Source organism: Dasypus novemcinctus, chromosome 3, assembly GCF_030445035.2.
Source record: "Dasypus novemcinctus isolate mDasNov1 chromosome 3, mDasNov1.1.hap2, whole genome shotgun sequence".
Lineage (NCBI taxonomy): Eukaryota > Metazoa > Chordata > Mammalia > Cingulata > Dasypodidae > Dasypus > Dasypus novemcinctus.
In genome coordinates, this window is record NC_080675.1 from 40,943,784 (window position 1) to 40,961,327 (window position 17,544).

The 17,544-nt window shown below is 43.5% G+C and overlaps 1 protein-coding gene across 5 annotated transcripts in view; it reads left to right on the top strand.

Moving 5' to 3' along the window:
- DCAF5 (DDB1 and CUL4 associated factor 5) overlaps positions 1–13,481 on the top strand; it is a 118,582-nt gene extending 105,101 nt beyond the window's left edge. For all 5 annotated transcript variants that reach the window (XM_004477318.5, XM_004477319.5, XM_058293224.2 and 2 more), the window contains 2 exons: positions 2,538–2,665; positions 8,797–13,481. In XM_004477318.5, the coding sequence (XP_004477375.1) occupies positions 2,538–2,665; positions 8,797–10,566 (1,898 nt within the window). In that variant the 3' untranslated portion in view covers positions 10,567–13,481. The remainder of the gene's footprint in view (positions 1–2,537; positions 2,666–8,796) is intronic.
- The last annotated feature ends 4,063 nt before the right edge of the window (positions 13,482–17,544 follow it).

Consider the following 17,544-nt stretch of genomic DNA (forward strand, 5'->3'; position numbering starts at 1 on the left):
GCACCAGGTATGGTGGAAAAGATATTAGGCATTGAAGCCAGACAGACTCTGGTTCAATTCCAGGCTCTATCATTTACTAGCTTTATGACTTTGAAGATGTCACTTGAATTCTCTAAGTCACTTAAAATTCCTTTTCTTGGAGGCAATAGGACTAAACAGGAGATTGGTAGTAAATTTAACTCAAAGTTTCTTTGCTTGTGACCATCCCAATGGGATAGGAATAAGACTTTGAAAAGGTAGAATTCAGTGGGGACCTATGAGCAGGACTGCTACTCCTTGAGTCAGCCCTAAGCCCTAACCAGAAGAGAAATACCTCCAGAGGAACCCCTTGGAGGCAGTGAGTGCCCTGTATTGAGACAACTGTTTTAGATTCCTTACATTCCATGGATCCTTTTTCCTTAATCTTCTCAAGTTTATTTTTATTTTGACTAGGCCCATGTCATTTTCCCCTTCTAAGCAAATCTAGGAGTCCAGTGCACTCAGGCTGCCTAGGAATTACCACTGTGGTATCCTACCTCAGTGTTTAATCTTTCCTGATCATTTTTTTCCATTAAAAACACAGTCTTATGGGAAGCGGATGTGGCTCAAGCAATTGGGCTACCTTCTCCCATATAGGAGGTCCAGGGTTCAATACCCAGGGCCTCCTGGTGAAGGCAAGCTGGCCCGTGTGGTGAGCTGTCCCATGTGGAGTGCTGCCCTGTGCAGGAATGCCGTCCCACTCGGAGAGCTGGCACAGCAATATGACGCAACAAAAAGAGACATGGAGGAGAGACAAATAAGAGATGCAGCAGACCAGGGAGCTGAGGTGGCACAAGAGAATGATTGCCTCTCTCCCACTCCAGACAGGTTTCTGGAGCTGCCTAAAGAGAAAACAAGCAGACACAGAAGAACACACAGTGAATGGACACAGAAAGCAGACAATGGAGGGAGGGGGGAGAAATAAATAAATCTTTTTTAAAAAAACACAGTCTTATATAACCTGGTCACTCTCTTTTCCTTTATAGTTTATTATAAAACTGATGTTTAGCTGAGATATGAATAGCTTTGAATATATTATCAATTTTAGACAATTCAAATATTAATTATGTCAAATATAGTGAAAAATTTATGCAAAGAACATTTTTGTCATCCACCAAGTAGGGAAAGCACCTAAAGCTGAGTAAGTTGGTGCAACTAAGGGGCAGATCAGTACAATCTGAAACCTCTTGCTGTCATAAAAAAAGAGTATGCATACCAGTAAAGAGGGATATGCTCCAGGAGGCAAAAGAAATGTGAGGGGCCCAAAAGCAGAAGACACCTTCTGTAGAACCAGAAGATTATTTCTGAGGAAAGTGTGTGGTTTAATTATTTTCCCTCCAGAAATGAAGACAATGAGAAATGTTTGAAACAAATGTTTGAACAAGGTAGAGTTGGGAGTGGGATCTGGGATGGAGGCACGTGGATCAGAGGCTGTGCCTGATGATCCCTTGTGCCGTAATGGTTATACATTAGCTTTGGAGGAACTGAGGCGATCGCCACTGATTAGAACAAATGAACACTCATTGAGCCTAGATGCCTTGCACTTTGCCAGTGGACAGGGGCATGGGTTGGCCTATATGTATTGACCTGTTGATGATTGCTCGTGAGTAACCCATGTTTTCTATAAAGTTCAGAACTTGTGTATGGGGTAAGTGTGCTCTGTGTGGGTGTGATACTCTTACCAGTAAAGTTGAGCCTTTGAGATTATGGCAGGTTCAAAAATGGTGACATCTTCATCTAGGTTATATATTCCACATCTCTGGTTCTTTTCTCAGTCATTGAAGAAGAAAGCCTACAGGTTTTTAAGATGGTCCTTAAAATACATTTTTCTACCATTAGCATCTTAACTTTCATCCACACATGGGGACTTTATGGCTTACTCTCTAATTCAAATTCTAGATACTTGGGCCCTGCTTATCATGAAAGCCCAAATCTCCTTACTTCATCCTTAGTTTCCCTGCTGTTGAGGGGGTAGGGAGAGGAGTAGTCTCTCCATTATTTTCCCAGCAGTTTTGTTTGTTTATTTTGTTTTGTTTTGCTATTCTCATTATAGAAATTGAGGGCAAATTTATCAAAGTGCTTTTTATGCATTTAAGTAATTATATGCTTCTGGTTCTATATGTCCCTGGCTCAACTGCCTAATTATTCCCAAATCCATCGGTCTCATCTTGCTCCTGACTGGCCTTTTGTAAGGTAACACTTGGATTCTATCTTGGGGATCAAAAACTTGAGAAATGTTTTAAGTGGCTTTAGCTTCATTGACAATGGAGGTGCAGTGGGTGGGCGTGGGCATTGCTTAAAGGCTAAATAAAGGCTCTTGGAAAATCACATGTGCTGAGAGGTGTTTCTTCTTCACTCTTTCCATGGCAACTTTTATCTGTCAGATTAAGCATTCTGCTGGTGTTATGGTTAATAAAAAATCTCAGCTCCATTTCAGAGCTGTTTATCTGCCATTAACTGGAACCTATTTACATTCATCCATTGCATTGTTTGATTTTTGTCTCCTTCTGTCTCTCCAGGTGGCATTGGTAGGGTAGTCAACGGAGCCTTCATGGTGCTGAAAGGGCACCGGTCTATTGTTAACCAGGTTCGATTTAATCCCCATACCTACATGATCTGCTCTTCTGGTGTAGAAAAGATAATTAAGGTGAGACACTGTCCCTTTCTGTCCTTTTAGAGAAAGTATTACAGTTCAGAATTGAAAGTCACTAGAACAATGAGTGTAGGACTTACTAAAGGTCTACTAAAATTCTCAGTGATTTTGATATATTACAAAATATTGGAAAATTGATATGAAAAGGATGTGTTAAAACCCTCTTTCAGGACCATTTTTTTTAAAAAAGTGACTAGGCTTTGAAACAGAGAGTGTCTTCTAGACACTTCCTTGTATACCACTACATTTCCAATGGCCCTTCATCTTGAATCTGATGAATTCTGCTTTCCAAACCTCATCTGGAGGTTTGGGGAGCCGCTACCCTCTCATTCCACCTGTAGCATTAATTGCTGCCCTAGTAATGGCACAGATATAATTGACTTCCAGAACCATAGCTAAATTGTCTCAAGATACTATAAAAAAATCCACTGCATGTGACTATAATTGAGTCCACATGAGTATGAATACTAAACCCCTACATCAGTTGCACTTTGATCAAATGAACTCACCTCTGCCCAGGAGTATTTTCATAGCCTGCAACTGAGGGACCCAGCCTGGCCTGGGTCTTTGAAAGGATGGCCCATTGCCCATCACTCACATTTCAGTTGCTAGTTACCTTTGGATCTTTTTCCCCATCTAAGGAAAGAAATGAGTGTTCGGGGCAAATGATGAATTCTTGAGATCCCTGTGATAACTTGACTTTTTTTTGTAACAATAGGTGGCATTATTCCCAAAAGTTAAAACTCCTCAATTAATTTTTTTTTCCTGAAATGACATTGAAAACCTGCAAAGGTTTCAGGGAGAAATAGGGGTGAAAAATGGTTTGCTGATGATTTGCTTTCATACTCTTATTCTGTTTTTTTGTTGTTGTTGTTTATTTTAAACCTATCCAGAGTCAAACCAAGTTAAATCTGGTGGCAAGGGTTAGCTACCAGAAATATAACATTGAAGCATGGGTATAATATTGAAGTGTAGGTTAATATTTTTATTTGTCTTTAGTCCAGATTTCTTCCTTTAGGCTTTGTTGGTTCTGTGGGTCAGGGCTGATGTTTATGGATGCATACATTTTCTGTTAGGGCTAGAATGGGACTTCAAAGTCATTAATACCCACTTTTTCTTTTACAGATGATGAGATTTAAGTTATAAATCAACTGTCCAGGGTCACACAGCCAATTAGTGGTATAAGACCCTGTCCTTTGTTCTTTCCAGTGTACTGCCACATTCACCATGTTAGAGGGAAAGCTGTGACAAACTGATGCCCCTACTGGATAACCTCAGTAGTCCGTTGCTGGGGCAGTCGTTGAAATGACCCTATCCCTTGCATTGCTGGCCCATGACTAAGGGGTTGGCACTGTAACATGTCCTTTCTAGGCTCATTGACGCCATTCTCTTTCTCAGGGAACTCTCTGCGTGGGCATCTCCTTTAGAAGAGAGATTCCTGTTTGTGCACTGCAGGATGTTTCTGTGCTAAGTCTCCCTGCTTACAGTTTAGTCAACCAAAGTCCTTATGCATAAGGTCATCGGTTGGAAACTAGCCAAACTCTTGGAAGAGAGAGAGAAGAAAATGTTTTCCCTGTGAAATTATCCATATAGAATTAGGGAGCTCACTGCTCCCAGGTTCCCATGGGATCTGTACCCTGTCCCACCAGGAGGTATGCAGAGCCATCTGAAACCTCAAGAAGTCAATGCAGGTGACAGTAGTGAGAGAGAACTATAAAGCTCTAGAGTTCTTGGCTTTGCTCCCTCTCAGGTATCTTCCCCATTCACAGTCTGGGTGGGAATGGCATGGCTTTAAAGCATTGAAGGAAGGGTCCTGGGGAGAAGGAAGAGGCCAGCTGAAATGCTAACGTGGTCTATTATAATTGCTGCCCTTGTCTGCACTTATATCATCTTGAAAGGCCACTGAGTCTCAGCAGCCTTGAGCGGCTCTCTGAGTCTGTCTGTAAAGCGAGGAGACTAACAGTGACCTGCCTGAGTCTGTACCTGATTATTTCTGGTGATTTTAGAAAATGTCACTTTTCGGCTTCTATTCCTGAGGGGATCAGTGGTTCAAAGAACCACATCCCACCATGTTCTAGTCTGGCCTGAGACCTCCTTTTCTATCACTTCACTCCACCTATATGTCCTTGTCCTTTACTGCCACCTTTCTTCCAGCCCAGAGGAGAAGAGACCTTGTTAGGGTCAGCCTCTTCTCACCATAACAGGTCTTCTGTCCCTCTGAAGGCCCACACTTAACCAAAGGAGGGGGTTCGTTTTGCAGTTGAACAGGTGGGAGGGGGCAAGATAAACAAAAGGCTACAGGACTTTGGAGGAGAGAGAGATTTGTTCCTGCTTGGGGAAATCTCTCTGTAGGTAATATTTGAGCTAGAATTTGAAGAATAGATAACACTTCAAAAAGAAGGAGTATGGTAGGAAGAACATTCCAAGTAGAGGGAGTATATATTTATTTTATTGCATTGGATCAATAAATATTTATTAATCACCTACTGTGCAACAGGCATTGTGCTAATGAACAAATGCTCAGAAACAGGAAAGTATAGGAGCAGTGCAGAAAATGATCACATTCAACCAAAGTGAAGAGCATGTGAAGGGGAGGACTAGGAGCATGCACTGGGAAGTTAGGCCGGAAACAGGCCCAGAGAGTCTTGGAAGCCAGATTAGGGAGTGTGGAGAACCCTTTAATAGCAATTTAGGAGCTCATCTATGAATTTCTAAATTTAGTATAATAACACAAAGAGAAAAGATGGCCCAGAGCTGCTACATAAAGCCTGTTATGACCACTTATGCAGATCAGAACACTGGTTATTTAATTGCTTTCCATTTTGATGATGTTTGAATATGAATTAAACTTCATCCTTTTTCCTCAGCAGCCTCCAGTGCTAAATTTTCTCTGGGCTTGGAAAAAAAGCTGCTCATCCCTCCTCCCTTTTCTCATGAACCTTGCCACACCAGGAGGCATATCTAGCCACATTTAACTTGTAACAGGAAATTGTTTTTCCATTGCCTCACTTCTGAATTGCTGACTTTCATTGTAAGGAAATGAACAATTCACAAATGTTTGAAATTAATATTTTAAGGATGAGGACCAAGATAATAGGGACAGTTGATTCCTCTGATGTCCCAATGTCTTTTGATGATGGCTCTAAAACTTTCTGGTTGTGGTATTCAACTGCCAAATGAAAGAGAAAGGGGGAAAGCCCACATTTATTGGTGCTTGGACATAGGTTGTGTCATTTAACTATTTCCATTTCTACAGCTGAGGGACACAAGCTTTAAAGGGTGAAGTCACTTGCCCAGGGCCATGTGAAGTGGTGGCGCTGGGCTTCCTACAACTGCTCTACCTGGCCCCACAGCTCTGAAATATTGAGTTCCTTGAGGATTAAAGACTGGCTGTCTGGAATGGAGGTTTTGTTTTGCTTTGAATCTTGAGACTGGAGGAGACCCATCTAATTTCACTTTTTAGATGAGAGTTAAGCTTTTACCCAAGGTCATCAACTAGCTAGTTGAACTCAGAGACTAGCTAGAGAACTCAGGAGCTGAGTGAACTCAGGCAAGTTTCATGCTCCTGATCTGGCGTTTTGTTCCATTACTCCATGCTTCAGGAATGAATGGTCTACCTCAGCTTAATATAATCCAGAGCCCAAATAAAAGCTGATTTTCAATGTTATGATTTTCATTCCTGAAATGAAACCCGGGGGGTATGGGGAGGAGGACGAGTAATACATTAGAACCTAAAAACTGTCTTTCTAATTAGTTGGGCAAGCATCTCACCATTAATACTTCAGCCTTAAGTTAAGAAATTCTGAATTTCTATGAAGTATGGACAGATTCATCTTCATATTAGAGAACAAGGTGAAAAACATTTTGCCATTTTTAAATTGGGAAGGTGAGAAAATTGGTCCAGAATTGGCTCCAAAGGCCTACAATGGGGTTTCCTTTTTGGATCCCTTGGCTTCCTTTCTAAGCCACCAAACTCTTTCCTTAGACATTGGTTCTCAGAGTAGTCATTTATACCTTAAGCCTGGTGCTGGAAGCCATGTCTTAGGAAGTTAAGAGTTAAGAAAGTCCCTCTCACCTCTGTGCCTAACCTCCCTGTTATGAGGCCTAAATGTTTCCCAAACACCAAGTACAAAGAATTTGGGAGTTTCTTTAGGCAAATCATTTATTTTCTGCCACTTATTTTATGCTAACCATATCCCAGTGCTTCTTAAAAGTTGGTCCACCCACTCACCCACCTCTTGGGTATTTGTTAAGAATTCAGAGTGGTACCTGTCCATGACTTACTGAATCAGAATCTGTAAGAGTGGAACCTGGGGGCTAGCATTATAGTTAGATACTTCAGGTGATTCTTATGCATTCTGAAGTTTGAGAACCATGGGAAGTGGATGTAGCTCCAGTGGTCGAGTGCCTATTTCCCATGTATGTGGTCCCGGTTTCAATCTCTGGTACCCACTTTTTAAAAAAAGTTCAAGAGCCTAGGTGAGATTATAAAGCTGGCGAGGGGAGAACACTTGAGCAGTAGTGGGCAGGGAAAAACGTTGAAGGAAGAATGAATCTGAGTTTGGAATTGGTGAAGAGAAGCTAATCTAGAAGGTTTCTTCAGCTCCTCTTGAACTGGGGGTCCTCCGAGAAGATACTACCTCCGCAGGCATTGTCAAGTAACACACAGCTAGAGCAGGGGAGCTGGAACAGCTCAAGAAAGTTCTCCCAAGGAGGGGAATTTGTCCTTAGATAGCTTTGGGGAAACAAAGCCATTGTCTTGATGGAGGATGGGAAGTGAGGGGCCACTTTTTTTTTTGGGTTGGGTGCCATCTAAAGATAGACACCAGCTTGTCAGGCAAGAAAATCACCTGGAATTTCATGAGTTGCCATGGCTACAGGCTGATGTAGCTGAGCTGCTCTGCTCTGCGCTGCGCTGCGGACCAGTCTGGCAGTCAGGTGGAGCTAATCGTTCTCATTTGCTGTGACAACTTAATTACCTTGAACTGGATTTTTGCATAACTTATCCAGCTTGGTTCCCTTCTCCCATTAACAACCACCACCCTGCTTGGAAAAACCTTCAATAGAGGGAATTTTGCTGTGTTAGGCAGCTTCAACTATATAACTTCAAAGTTAAGTTTGGTCTAGTTGGATGGAGACCTGTGCTGGAATTTGAAAGACTTCAGTCTAGCTCAAATATTACCTACTCTGAAATGATTCCAGACAAAAAAAATTCTCTGCTTTTGTAGTTTAGCATAGCCGGTTAAGAGCTGGGCCTTCGCATTCAAACAGACCTGATTTGAATCCCCGTTCTGCCCACTTTTTGGCTATGAGCCCATGTCTCACCAAGGAGTGGTGGGGTAGTAAGGTAAGAGGCTGCAGTCACTTCTTCTTAGGTGTTAAGGGATGGGGCTGCAGTTACCTCTTCTTCGGGGGTAGCTTACCTATTCCTGCAACTAAAGAAGAGTTGGGGAGAAAGCCAGCAGTTCCCTGGCTAAGAGAACCCAGTTTCCTGGGCAACTGCACATCCAAGAGGGAACTACAGTGTAGGCAGTTGGCTATTCTCATCAAGTTCCAGTAAGCAATTCCCATGAGCTAAAAATAGAAATGTGACAGATGGGGAGAAGTGGAGTATTAGGCTAAAATATTAACTGTCAGAGAGAACTGCTGGGTCAATTTTCACCTTGGAAAAGTAGTACCTCTCTGTGCACAGCTTCCATCTTCTGAGAGTTTTGAGCACATTGGCTGATCTTCGGGTCAGCCTCTTTCCTCTGAGATTATGAAGGAAAGGGTATTATAATTTCCAAGCTACTAATAGAGGGACCTGAAAGGGTATTATAATTTCTAAGCTGCTAATGAAGGGACCTGAAGGAGAGGGCCTAAAGACAGGACTTAGATCTCCTGACACTAGGCCAATGCTATGCCCTGGACTATGTTTTTTCCCCACATCTGACTCCCGAAGCTTCAGTTTTCATAAGCAGCCCACTTAATCCAGACTGTGAAGGATATATATTTAAAGGTACTTAACAAGTCGTGCCTAAATGACAGGGAGGGTCTGGGAAAGCTCTGCCTTGGTTTTATTACCACCAGCTTTAGAATATTTTCCAGTCAGTTTCTGGTTGGTTTTCTTTTTCTTCTCTTTGTAGATCTGGAGCCCGTACAAGCAGCCAGGATGTACCGGAGACCTGGATGGTCGGATCGAGGATGATTCCCGCTGCCTCTATACCCATGAAGAATATATCAGCCTGGTGCTGAACAGTGGGAGTGGCCTGTCACATGACTATGCCAACCAATCTGTCCAGGAGGACCCCCGGATGATGGCCTTCTTTGACTCCTTGGTGCGCCGTGAGATCGAAGGCTGGAGCTCTGACTCAGACAGTGATCTCAGTGAGAGTACCATCCTCCAGCTGCACGCTGGTGTCAGTGAGCGCTCAGGCTACACAGACTCAGAGTCCTCAGCCTCACTGCCCCGCTCCCCACCCCCCACAGTAGACGAGTCTGCCGACAACGCCTTCCACCTGGGGCCCCTGAGGGTCACCACCACAAACACAGTGGCATCAACTCCACCACCACCCACGTGCGAGGACGCAGCTTCTCGCCAGCAGCGCCTATCTGCTCTGCGGCGCTATCAGGACAAGCGCCTCCTGGCCCTTTCCAATGAGTCCGATTCCGAAGAGAACACCTGCGAGGTTGAATTAGACACTGATCTCTTCCCCCGGCCACGATCACCCAGCCCTGAAGACGAGTCCAGCAGCTCCAGCAGCTCCAGCAGCTCAGAGGATGAGGAGGAGCTAAATGAACGTCGAGCCTCCACCCGGCAGCGGAATGCCATGCGGCGCCGCCAGAAGGCACCCCGAGAAGAGAGGCCCAGTGCCCCAACTAAGCCCACCAACACCTACATTGGAGAAGACAACTATGATTACCCCCAGATCAAAGTGGATGACCTCTCTTCCTCCCCTACCTCCTCCCCTGAGCGGAGCACTTCCACTCTGGAGATTCAACCAAGCCGGGCATCGCCAACTTCCGACATAGAGTCAGTCGAGCGAAAGATTTATAAAGCTTACAAGTGGCTCCGTTACTCCTACATCTCCTACTCAAATAACAAAGATGGAGAGACCTCCCTAATGACTGGGGAGGCAGATGACGGGAGAGCAGGAACCAGTCACAAGGACAACCCAGCCCCTTCTTCCAGTGAGGAAACCTGTCTAAACATAGCTGTGGTCCAGAGGAACCAAGATCTGCCCCCTGAAGGCCATAGCAAGGATGCTTTTAAAGAAGCAACTTCTACTAGAAACTCCAGCAATGGCTCAGGCCACGAGCACGGCAGCCACCCATGGGCAGAGGTGCCAGAGGGCAGCTCTCAGGACACTAACAATGGTGGCTCTGTAGAACACTCTTTTGAAACCAAGAAGCTCAATGGGAAAGCTCTGAGCAAGGCCCTAAGCAGCCGGGCTGAGGAGCCACCCTCTCCTCCTGTCCCCAAGGCATCTGGCTCTTCTCTCAGCAGCGGGCCTGGCAACTGTCCCAGGACCCAGTCTGATGATGGCGAGGAGAGAAGCCTCGAAACCATCTGTGCCAACCATAACAATGGACGCTTACACCCCCGTCCCCCTCACCCCCACAACAATGGACAGAATTTTGGGGAACTGGAGGCAGTGGCTTATGCTTCCCCAGGACATTTGGACACTGACCATGATAATTTGTCCCTGACAGGGACACTCCTACACAAAGATTGTTGTGGGTCTGAAATGGCCTGTGAGACCCCCAGTGCTGGAACAAGAGAGGACCCCACTGATCCTCCAGCCACAGACAGCAGCAGGGGTGTTCATGGCCACAGTGGCCTCAAAAGGCACCGAGTCGATTTGGAAGATGCAGATTCAGAGAATTCCTCCTCAGAGAAGAAATTAAAAACATGATAAATACAAAGGGTAAAAAAAGCTACAAAAAGTAGCCTTACAAAGAAAAAGAATCCTGTTTAGTGAACACAGAGGAAAGGATAAAAAAAAAAGTATTAAAGGCACATAAAACCAGGGCCTGAAATTTTGTGTCTGATGCTGCTCCCTTCTATTCAATGGTGGGTCTGGATATTTAGCTGGCCGTTGGCTTGTGCTGTGTAAGAAAGGAAAAAATCTAAATGACTCCTTTCTAGTGAGACTTGAGCATAGTGTAACTGTGCCAGGTTCTGTTAAAGTAAATCCCTGTTGAGACATTTGATTTGTTCCTGTGTGTCTGTGCACACTGGCACACCTAAGTTCAACCTCTCTGCCCAGCTGCCTCCTGAGAATTTTCTTTTTGACTTCTCCCTCAGAAAGGATCTATGGATATGTAATGTAGTTTTTGCCATCTCACCCTGTTTCCATGCCATAGGTGATCCGGTCTTCATGATGAGTGCCTGCTAAATTAGGTTGTGCTGCCAGTGAGTTGTGGATTAGTTGTGCCAGATAATTGGAAAGGAGAGTGGAAACAGGCCACCAGCCCACTGGCTGTACTGGAGAGGAAAGCATGTTGCTTTCTTAAAGAAACCTATGTTTTCTCTAAGTAGCACTTCTTCATTGAGTATTTAATGTGGACATACTAAAAGTGGAGCATTTTTAATGCTAAAGAGAGGTTAGCACTGTAAGATCAGATTCAAGGAGAATATAGATCCCTGATAAATTTCACTGTTTGCAAATTGAATAATGCTGCAACACATACTGTATGGAGGCCATAAAATATAACTAGTCATGGTAATACTTTAACCAGTTAGGTGCTAGTTCCTAAGAGGCATTCAAAAGGCTAGCAGGTGCTCCTTGGTCCCTTGTAATGGAGTCCAGGCATATTGAAAGAAAAGGAAAAGACAGCTCTAGAGAGCTCTGTGCTTAAACTACTTTAAAGTGAACATTTATAGGTGGGTTCATGAAGAAGTGTAGTGAAGAGGAGAGTGTGGTACTGTATTCATCCTAAACCATTGGTCAGAATTGGCGGGACTGGCATCTTCCCTCAGGCTTGCAATTGATAGAGGCTGTGATGTTCTTGCAGAGTGGGAGGCATCTTGAAATTAGCTGATTCTTATTGAGATGGTCTGTTGGGGCAGAGCAGGTGGGGAGAGGAATGGCTTGTTTAAGACTTGAGGCTCCCAGAAGAGATTCAGTTGCATTGAGATGATTGAGAGGGGAAAAAACCAAGAGATTTTGGTTACAGTCACCTGGGTATCAGTGAAGAGTTGTGTAAGACAAGAGGACCTAGGAATGACCAGGTATTTGGTTGGAGTAGCTATCATGAAAAGGCAGGAGAGTATTGATGATATAAGAGGAAGAGAGAAAAGAGCAATACAACTTCCTTGAATGCTGAGGTGCTAAGAAACTATATGTCCAGCTGGAACTGGAATAGGGAGGACCTAATGTGTGATGGATGTGGCCTCACTGATCCAGCCCTCCTTTTAAAGAAGGCCCTGACCTGCTGGAACTGGAACCCAGGGAGAGAGCTGGTGGAGAATGAAGACTTGGAGAATTCAGGCACTGGGGGGAAAGGAGGCTATTCATTAAGAGGAAGGTGGTTGATCTAAGCCAGAAGGAGCTATAACACCTTGCTAATTTTTTACAAAAGGATAGATGTGCCTGGTATGTGTGATGTGACTTGTGTGAAAACACTTTCCTGGAAGATGTTTTCTGTCAGCAATGTGAGTAGCAGTGGGGATGCTTACCATCTAACAACTGTAATCTTATTAGGGCAACGGGAAAGTGATTCTGTAACCAACATTAGAATTACTTTGGATTTGTAATCAAAATGGTTCTATGATTTGTCTTTCATTATTCACAGATAATTGTAAATTCTGGTTTTATAAGCCCAGGTCATTTTACATTTGCTTTTCCAAAATTTATTAAATTGGAATTTTTTAATCCTTTATATACAAAAAAAGTTACACTCAGTGTGTGTTTCTCTTCCACTTCCTAGCAGTATATCCAATTGTGTATTTTAATCTAATCAGTAGGTAACCTCTTCTGAATTCTCTAAGGACAAGCCACATATCTTCCTGGAGAAAAAGAAGTAGGTTAAAGTTCTCTTGGGAACTAACTACTTGGTAGTTACAGTTCCCAAATGCAGAACTTGGTCTTTTCACATTAAGAGTCTTAATCTCATTTGGGTACCCAAAAGAGAAGTCAAGGTTCATTCTACTTTACTTTAAAATTCAAGAAAGATCATTTTTAGCAAGGATGGCCTTCATCCTTGGAAGAGACTTTTCCCAGTATCCCAGATTCAGCCTGCCAGGAGACAAAGACACCACAAGATGCAGGCTGAGAAACGGCTTATCTCCCTAGCCACTCCATCCTCATTTCAGGAGATCATCTACTGTGACCAAGATCCTGGAAACCTGGCAGGAACCACTTCCAGGGTCCCTATTTCTAAACTCTTGTAAAATTGAGGCCCCAACTTTGGAGACACATTTAATCCCCAGATTCTTTGATGATAAGTATTTTTACTAGCAGGACAGATGGCACTGGTTAGATTAAGAGCTACTGTATTTGAAAGTGCCTGGTAGGTTTTCTCTGCATCCTTACATAAAGTATAAAGTGACTGGTCCAGTTATGTAAACCATTTCTTTCTACTTTATTTTCCACCTGGTTTTGTAAGTGATTCCTGTGTCTCTAGGACAGCAGGTAAATGAGCTGTTGGCTTGGGGCAAATGAAAATTTGCAACTGTGCTTGATTTACTAAACTGAGAGTCTCTTGTTTGTTTGTCAAGGTGCCTTCCTCTGCTGAAGCCTTACTCCCTCACAAGCCCTGCCTCTTCTCACCCAGCAGTGGTTAACTCTTCTCCTGTGTATATGCAAATAAACCGATTATTCACTTCTCATGTCTTCCTTTTCTCTTCCAGGGAAGACTTGGTTGCTTGGACACCCTCTCTTTCTTTTCTGTTTTAATTCTTGCCTGTTCAAATCACAGAGCGTGAGGGAAGTATTTTTTAGCCTGATGATAATTTTAGCCTAGTTGGAAACTTGCTTCAAAGCTACTGACTAGAAGGAAAACGGGGTATTACACATCCATGTCATTTCTAGGTATTAGGACAAAAGGCACATCTTAATGACAAAACATGGGGTAGGAGGAGGTATCTACTTGGTTTCCTTGAACTTAGGAGGACTCAGGATAGTGAGATCCCAGAATTGACACTTTTATTAGTTGGAACTAAGAGGGCAATGGCGAGAAGTGACATTACAAACAGCCCAAAAGAAATTTTCTGATATTTTCAAATTTCAAAATCCTTTTCCTGCCCAAACCTACGCATACATTGCAAACTGTTTCCTTTTGAAAAAAATAAAAGTGAAACCTATCTATCCCACCTATAAAGCCTATACTTAACGGAAAATTATTACCAAGACTATTCTCTGGAAAACAGACATTTCCTTCCCTTATGAATTAAGCAAGGCAGTGTGCCAGGGTTGAAACAAGTTGAAGTACAGCTGAGTGAGCCCAGACTTCCTCACACAGCAGGATAATGGCTTTGGTTATCCTCAGGTGAGATATTCCAGTTTGAGTGCCCATTTGTCCTTGAGCACTGACACTGGAATGAAATAACATGAATTCAAGTGGTTTGAAAGTAATTTTGAATTTCTTAAAAGAATAATCTTCCCACATGCAATAGAAGAGAAATGTATTTGAAAAGAAAATCTGAGCCATCTACACCCTAATTGCATTCATTGTTAGTAGGTGGTAGGTTACTTCTCAGAATTGGGTGAGGCATTAGAAGCCATATTTTAATGAATTGGAGGCAAAGATAAACTTCACTAAGGTGGCCTGGGACAAGCAGGAGGAGTTACTGAGTTATTCAGTAGGGTTTACTTGAGCTGTGCAAATGGGCCCTGCAGTACTTATCTTCAAGACAAGCACGTGGTAAGGAAATGGGATGAATGGTATGTCAAACTTACAGAAGTTAGAAAATAACTACTTTCATGGAGCCCAAAGCCATTTGTTCATGGAATATACCAGTTGAAGTTCAGAATGCTAGTTTACAAGTCTCCTATCTGACCTTGTTAAGTACCCCACCAGAGCTAGGGAAAGACGAGGATATCCAGGTCCCAATCAGGGATCCTTAGACATGAGAGAAATTCTTGTGGTCTAGAAGGGGAGGGCGGGTAGTTAGGAAGAATACAGGGGAAGAAATGAGTGCTAGGTGGGTCCAATAGCTTCCCAAATCCAAAGAAGTGGCATCTGACATGCCATGGTATTGACCTCTATCTTAACCACTTGGTTATCAAGATTTTTCAACCATCCCCATTCCCTTCCAGCAAGTAAAATCCTTAATTTATAATGAAAGTCAATGAAAACCCAGGATCGGTTTGGAGAAATTATCTTTGCAGACCTCTCTCTAGAAAGCATCAGTTCTCTGAAATAAAGATAGTATAGTGATCTGAACACCAGCATCCTTAAACATGCACCTAAAACAGATGAGTCTGTGGCTGATGCTGACTGGCACGGGATTTCATAGAGTAACATCTCCCTACCTTACTTCCCAGGCTGGTTAGCCCACCTCTACCGCCTTTTTTTTCAGGGCTCAGTGTCAATGTTTTCTAACATTTCTAGTCTCCCCAAGACTCAACCTTAAATTATTAGGGCTAGCTTCTCTCCCTTTCTCGTCCTAAGAGAGAGCTGTGAGTGGGGTAGGAAAGGCATTGCACTAGCAAGAGAAGTGGATTCTATTTTGTTTCTTCAATGCCGTAGCTGTATGTGCCTTGAGCAAGTCACTGAAACACTTGGGGATTGTGAAACAGGTCTCAATTCTAAAATTGGATTCCTTCTGTCCCAGCTCCTCTAACATCACAGGGCTCTCTCCATTCCACTGATGACTTCTCATTCCTGAGACTCTCCTGTAGTACCCACCAGAACCAGTGGATGAGCCAAGATTTTCGGCAAGTTAAACAGCTCAGCCTCAAGCTCCTCGTTTGCAAAATGGGAAAAGAGTGTACCTGTCTTAGACATTGTTAAAGAATTATTAATTATTTTATACTTATTTAAGTATATGTATATGTTGTGTGTGTATGTGTGCATGTATATATATTGCTTACAACTGCCTGTTATGTAGAAAACACTACAGTGTTTGCTGTCATTAGTACGTCCTCCCATTTTTGCTTTCATTGCTTATTGACATGTAAACATCATAGAAGGCTTCTTTTAGATGGGGTCTGCCAAGGAATATAGGAAATCTCCAGGGAAAAATGAATATTAGCAAGCCTTAATCTGAAACCACGGGAAAAGAGTAAGTTCTCCTCATTATAGTGGACCTTACTAAAACTGAACCTGGGCCTTGGATACTACCTCTGACACTGGGAGCCAACTATGTAGAGCAGGGGTTCTTAACCTTTTTTGTTCCACGGACCCCTTTGCCAGTCAGGTGAAAACCATGGACCCCTTACTAAGTCCACACTATACTGTGTATTATTTAATAAATACATCACATCCACACCAGCACTATTTCCCATGAGAATAATGTGTTGTTTTTTTAAAATTTCAATTCAAGCTCACAGACCCCTGGTTAAGAACCCCTGGTCTAAAGGCTCTGTCTGAGAGCTGGGAGCTTAAAAAAAAAAAAAACAAACCCAGGCCTGAGGCCTCACAGACCCTTGCTTACTACAGCAACTCTGCAGGAATTGGAGCAAAGGGGTGGAAGGAGGAATGGCAGATTTTATTTCTTAAACTATAGTCTTTATATGGTGGTTCTGGAGATGGCCCAGACCTCAGGAACTGGAGCAGCAAACCTCTGGCCTTCAGAGCTGAAATTCCCTGATCTGGCAGTTGGCCAGCCCTAGAAAAATTAGGAAAGCGGTAAGCTATGAAACGCTTTGTTGGTGCCAAAGAAAACTTTTTGCCAGAGTTTTCCATGCAGGATTGTTTCAAGTGTGTGTGTGTATGTTAAATATACCGCCTGAATCAAGAAGCTAAACAATAAAAGACTAACAATTTGGCTGGGCCAAGGGAAGAAAGGGTCAGAGTTTGGTCCAACCCACAAAACCCTCAAGGCAGATGGGGAATGGAGACCCAAGAGCACACGCATAGCTCTTGGAAAGGGTAAGCAGAGAGCTGGGAGAGGAGGGTTTTGAATTGGTGAAAAAGAGACAGTGGAATTACACTTAGGGGGAAAAAGCTTTTCAAACAAAATACATCTGCCAAAAGAGAAGGCAGGGCAAGGGTGGAGGAGACTGGGAAGGCACCGAAAGCCCAGGCCTAAACGGGCATTTTTGGCCTTCTGAAGGAGGTGGGGGCTGGGTAACTATCAGAGCTCGAGAGGCCAAGGCCAGTTAGTGACTGGGCCTGGCCTTTGAGACAAACGCTCTCCCTACACGTTGGTATTTACTAGATTGAGTCCTTTCGTGGGGTCTGGGACCCTTAGCTTGGTCTCCCCACCCCTACCCTGGCATGACTCCATCTGGACTCTGGTTTCAACACACAGCAGAAGTAAGGGATTTAAAGGCAGGATGAGGAGGGTAGTCATTTACAAAGGAAAAACAGGGTCAACTGAGCTTGGACCACTGCCATGCCCCCCCACACACACACACACAAGAAACAAGGGCCCCACCCTTGGACTCACATGTGCCTTGGTCCCTGGGTCTCTCAGTAACTTACCTCTCAGATTGCTGAATGCAGTCCTGATGTTTCAGCACCTGGGAGATGGAAATAAATCGCTTGAATGAATTTCAGAGAGGAGCAATACACAAGCTGGGAGCACTGCACTCAAAAGGCACCAGAGGGAGAAGGTGATGGTGAGAGCTAAAGTCACTAAAATGGGAGAAGGCCTTTCAAGTTCTAAGAAAAGCCCCGAAAAACTGCTTCACAGGTTTAATTTGTGCCGAATTTGTAAAAAGCTTGATTGTAAATGTTTGAATTGGGATAGAGGTGATGATAGCACATTAAAAGCAAATCTA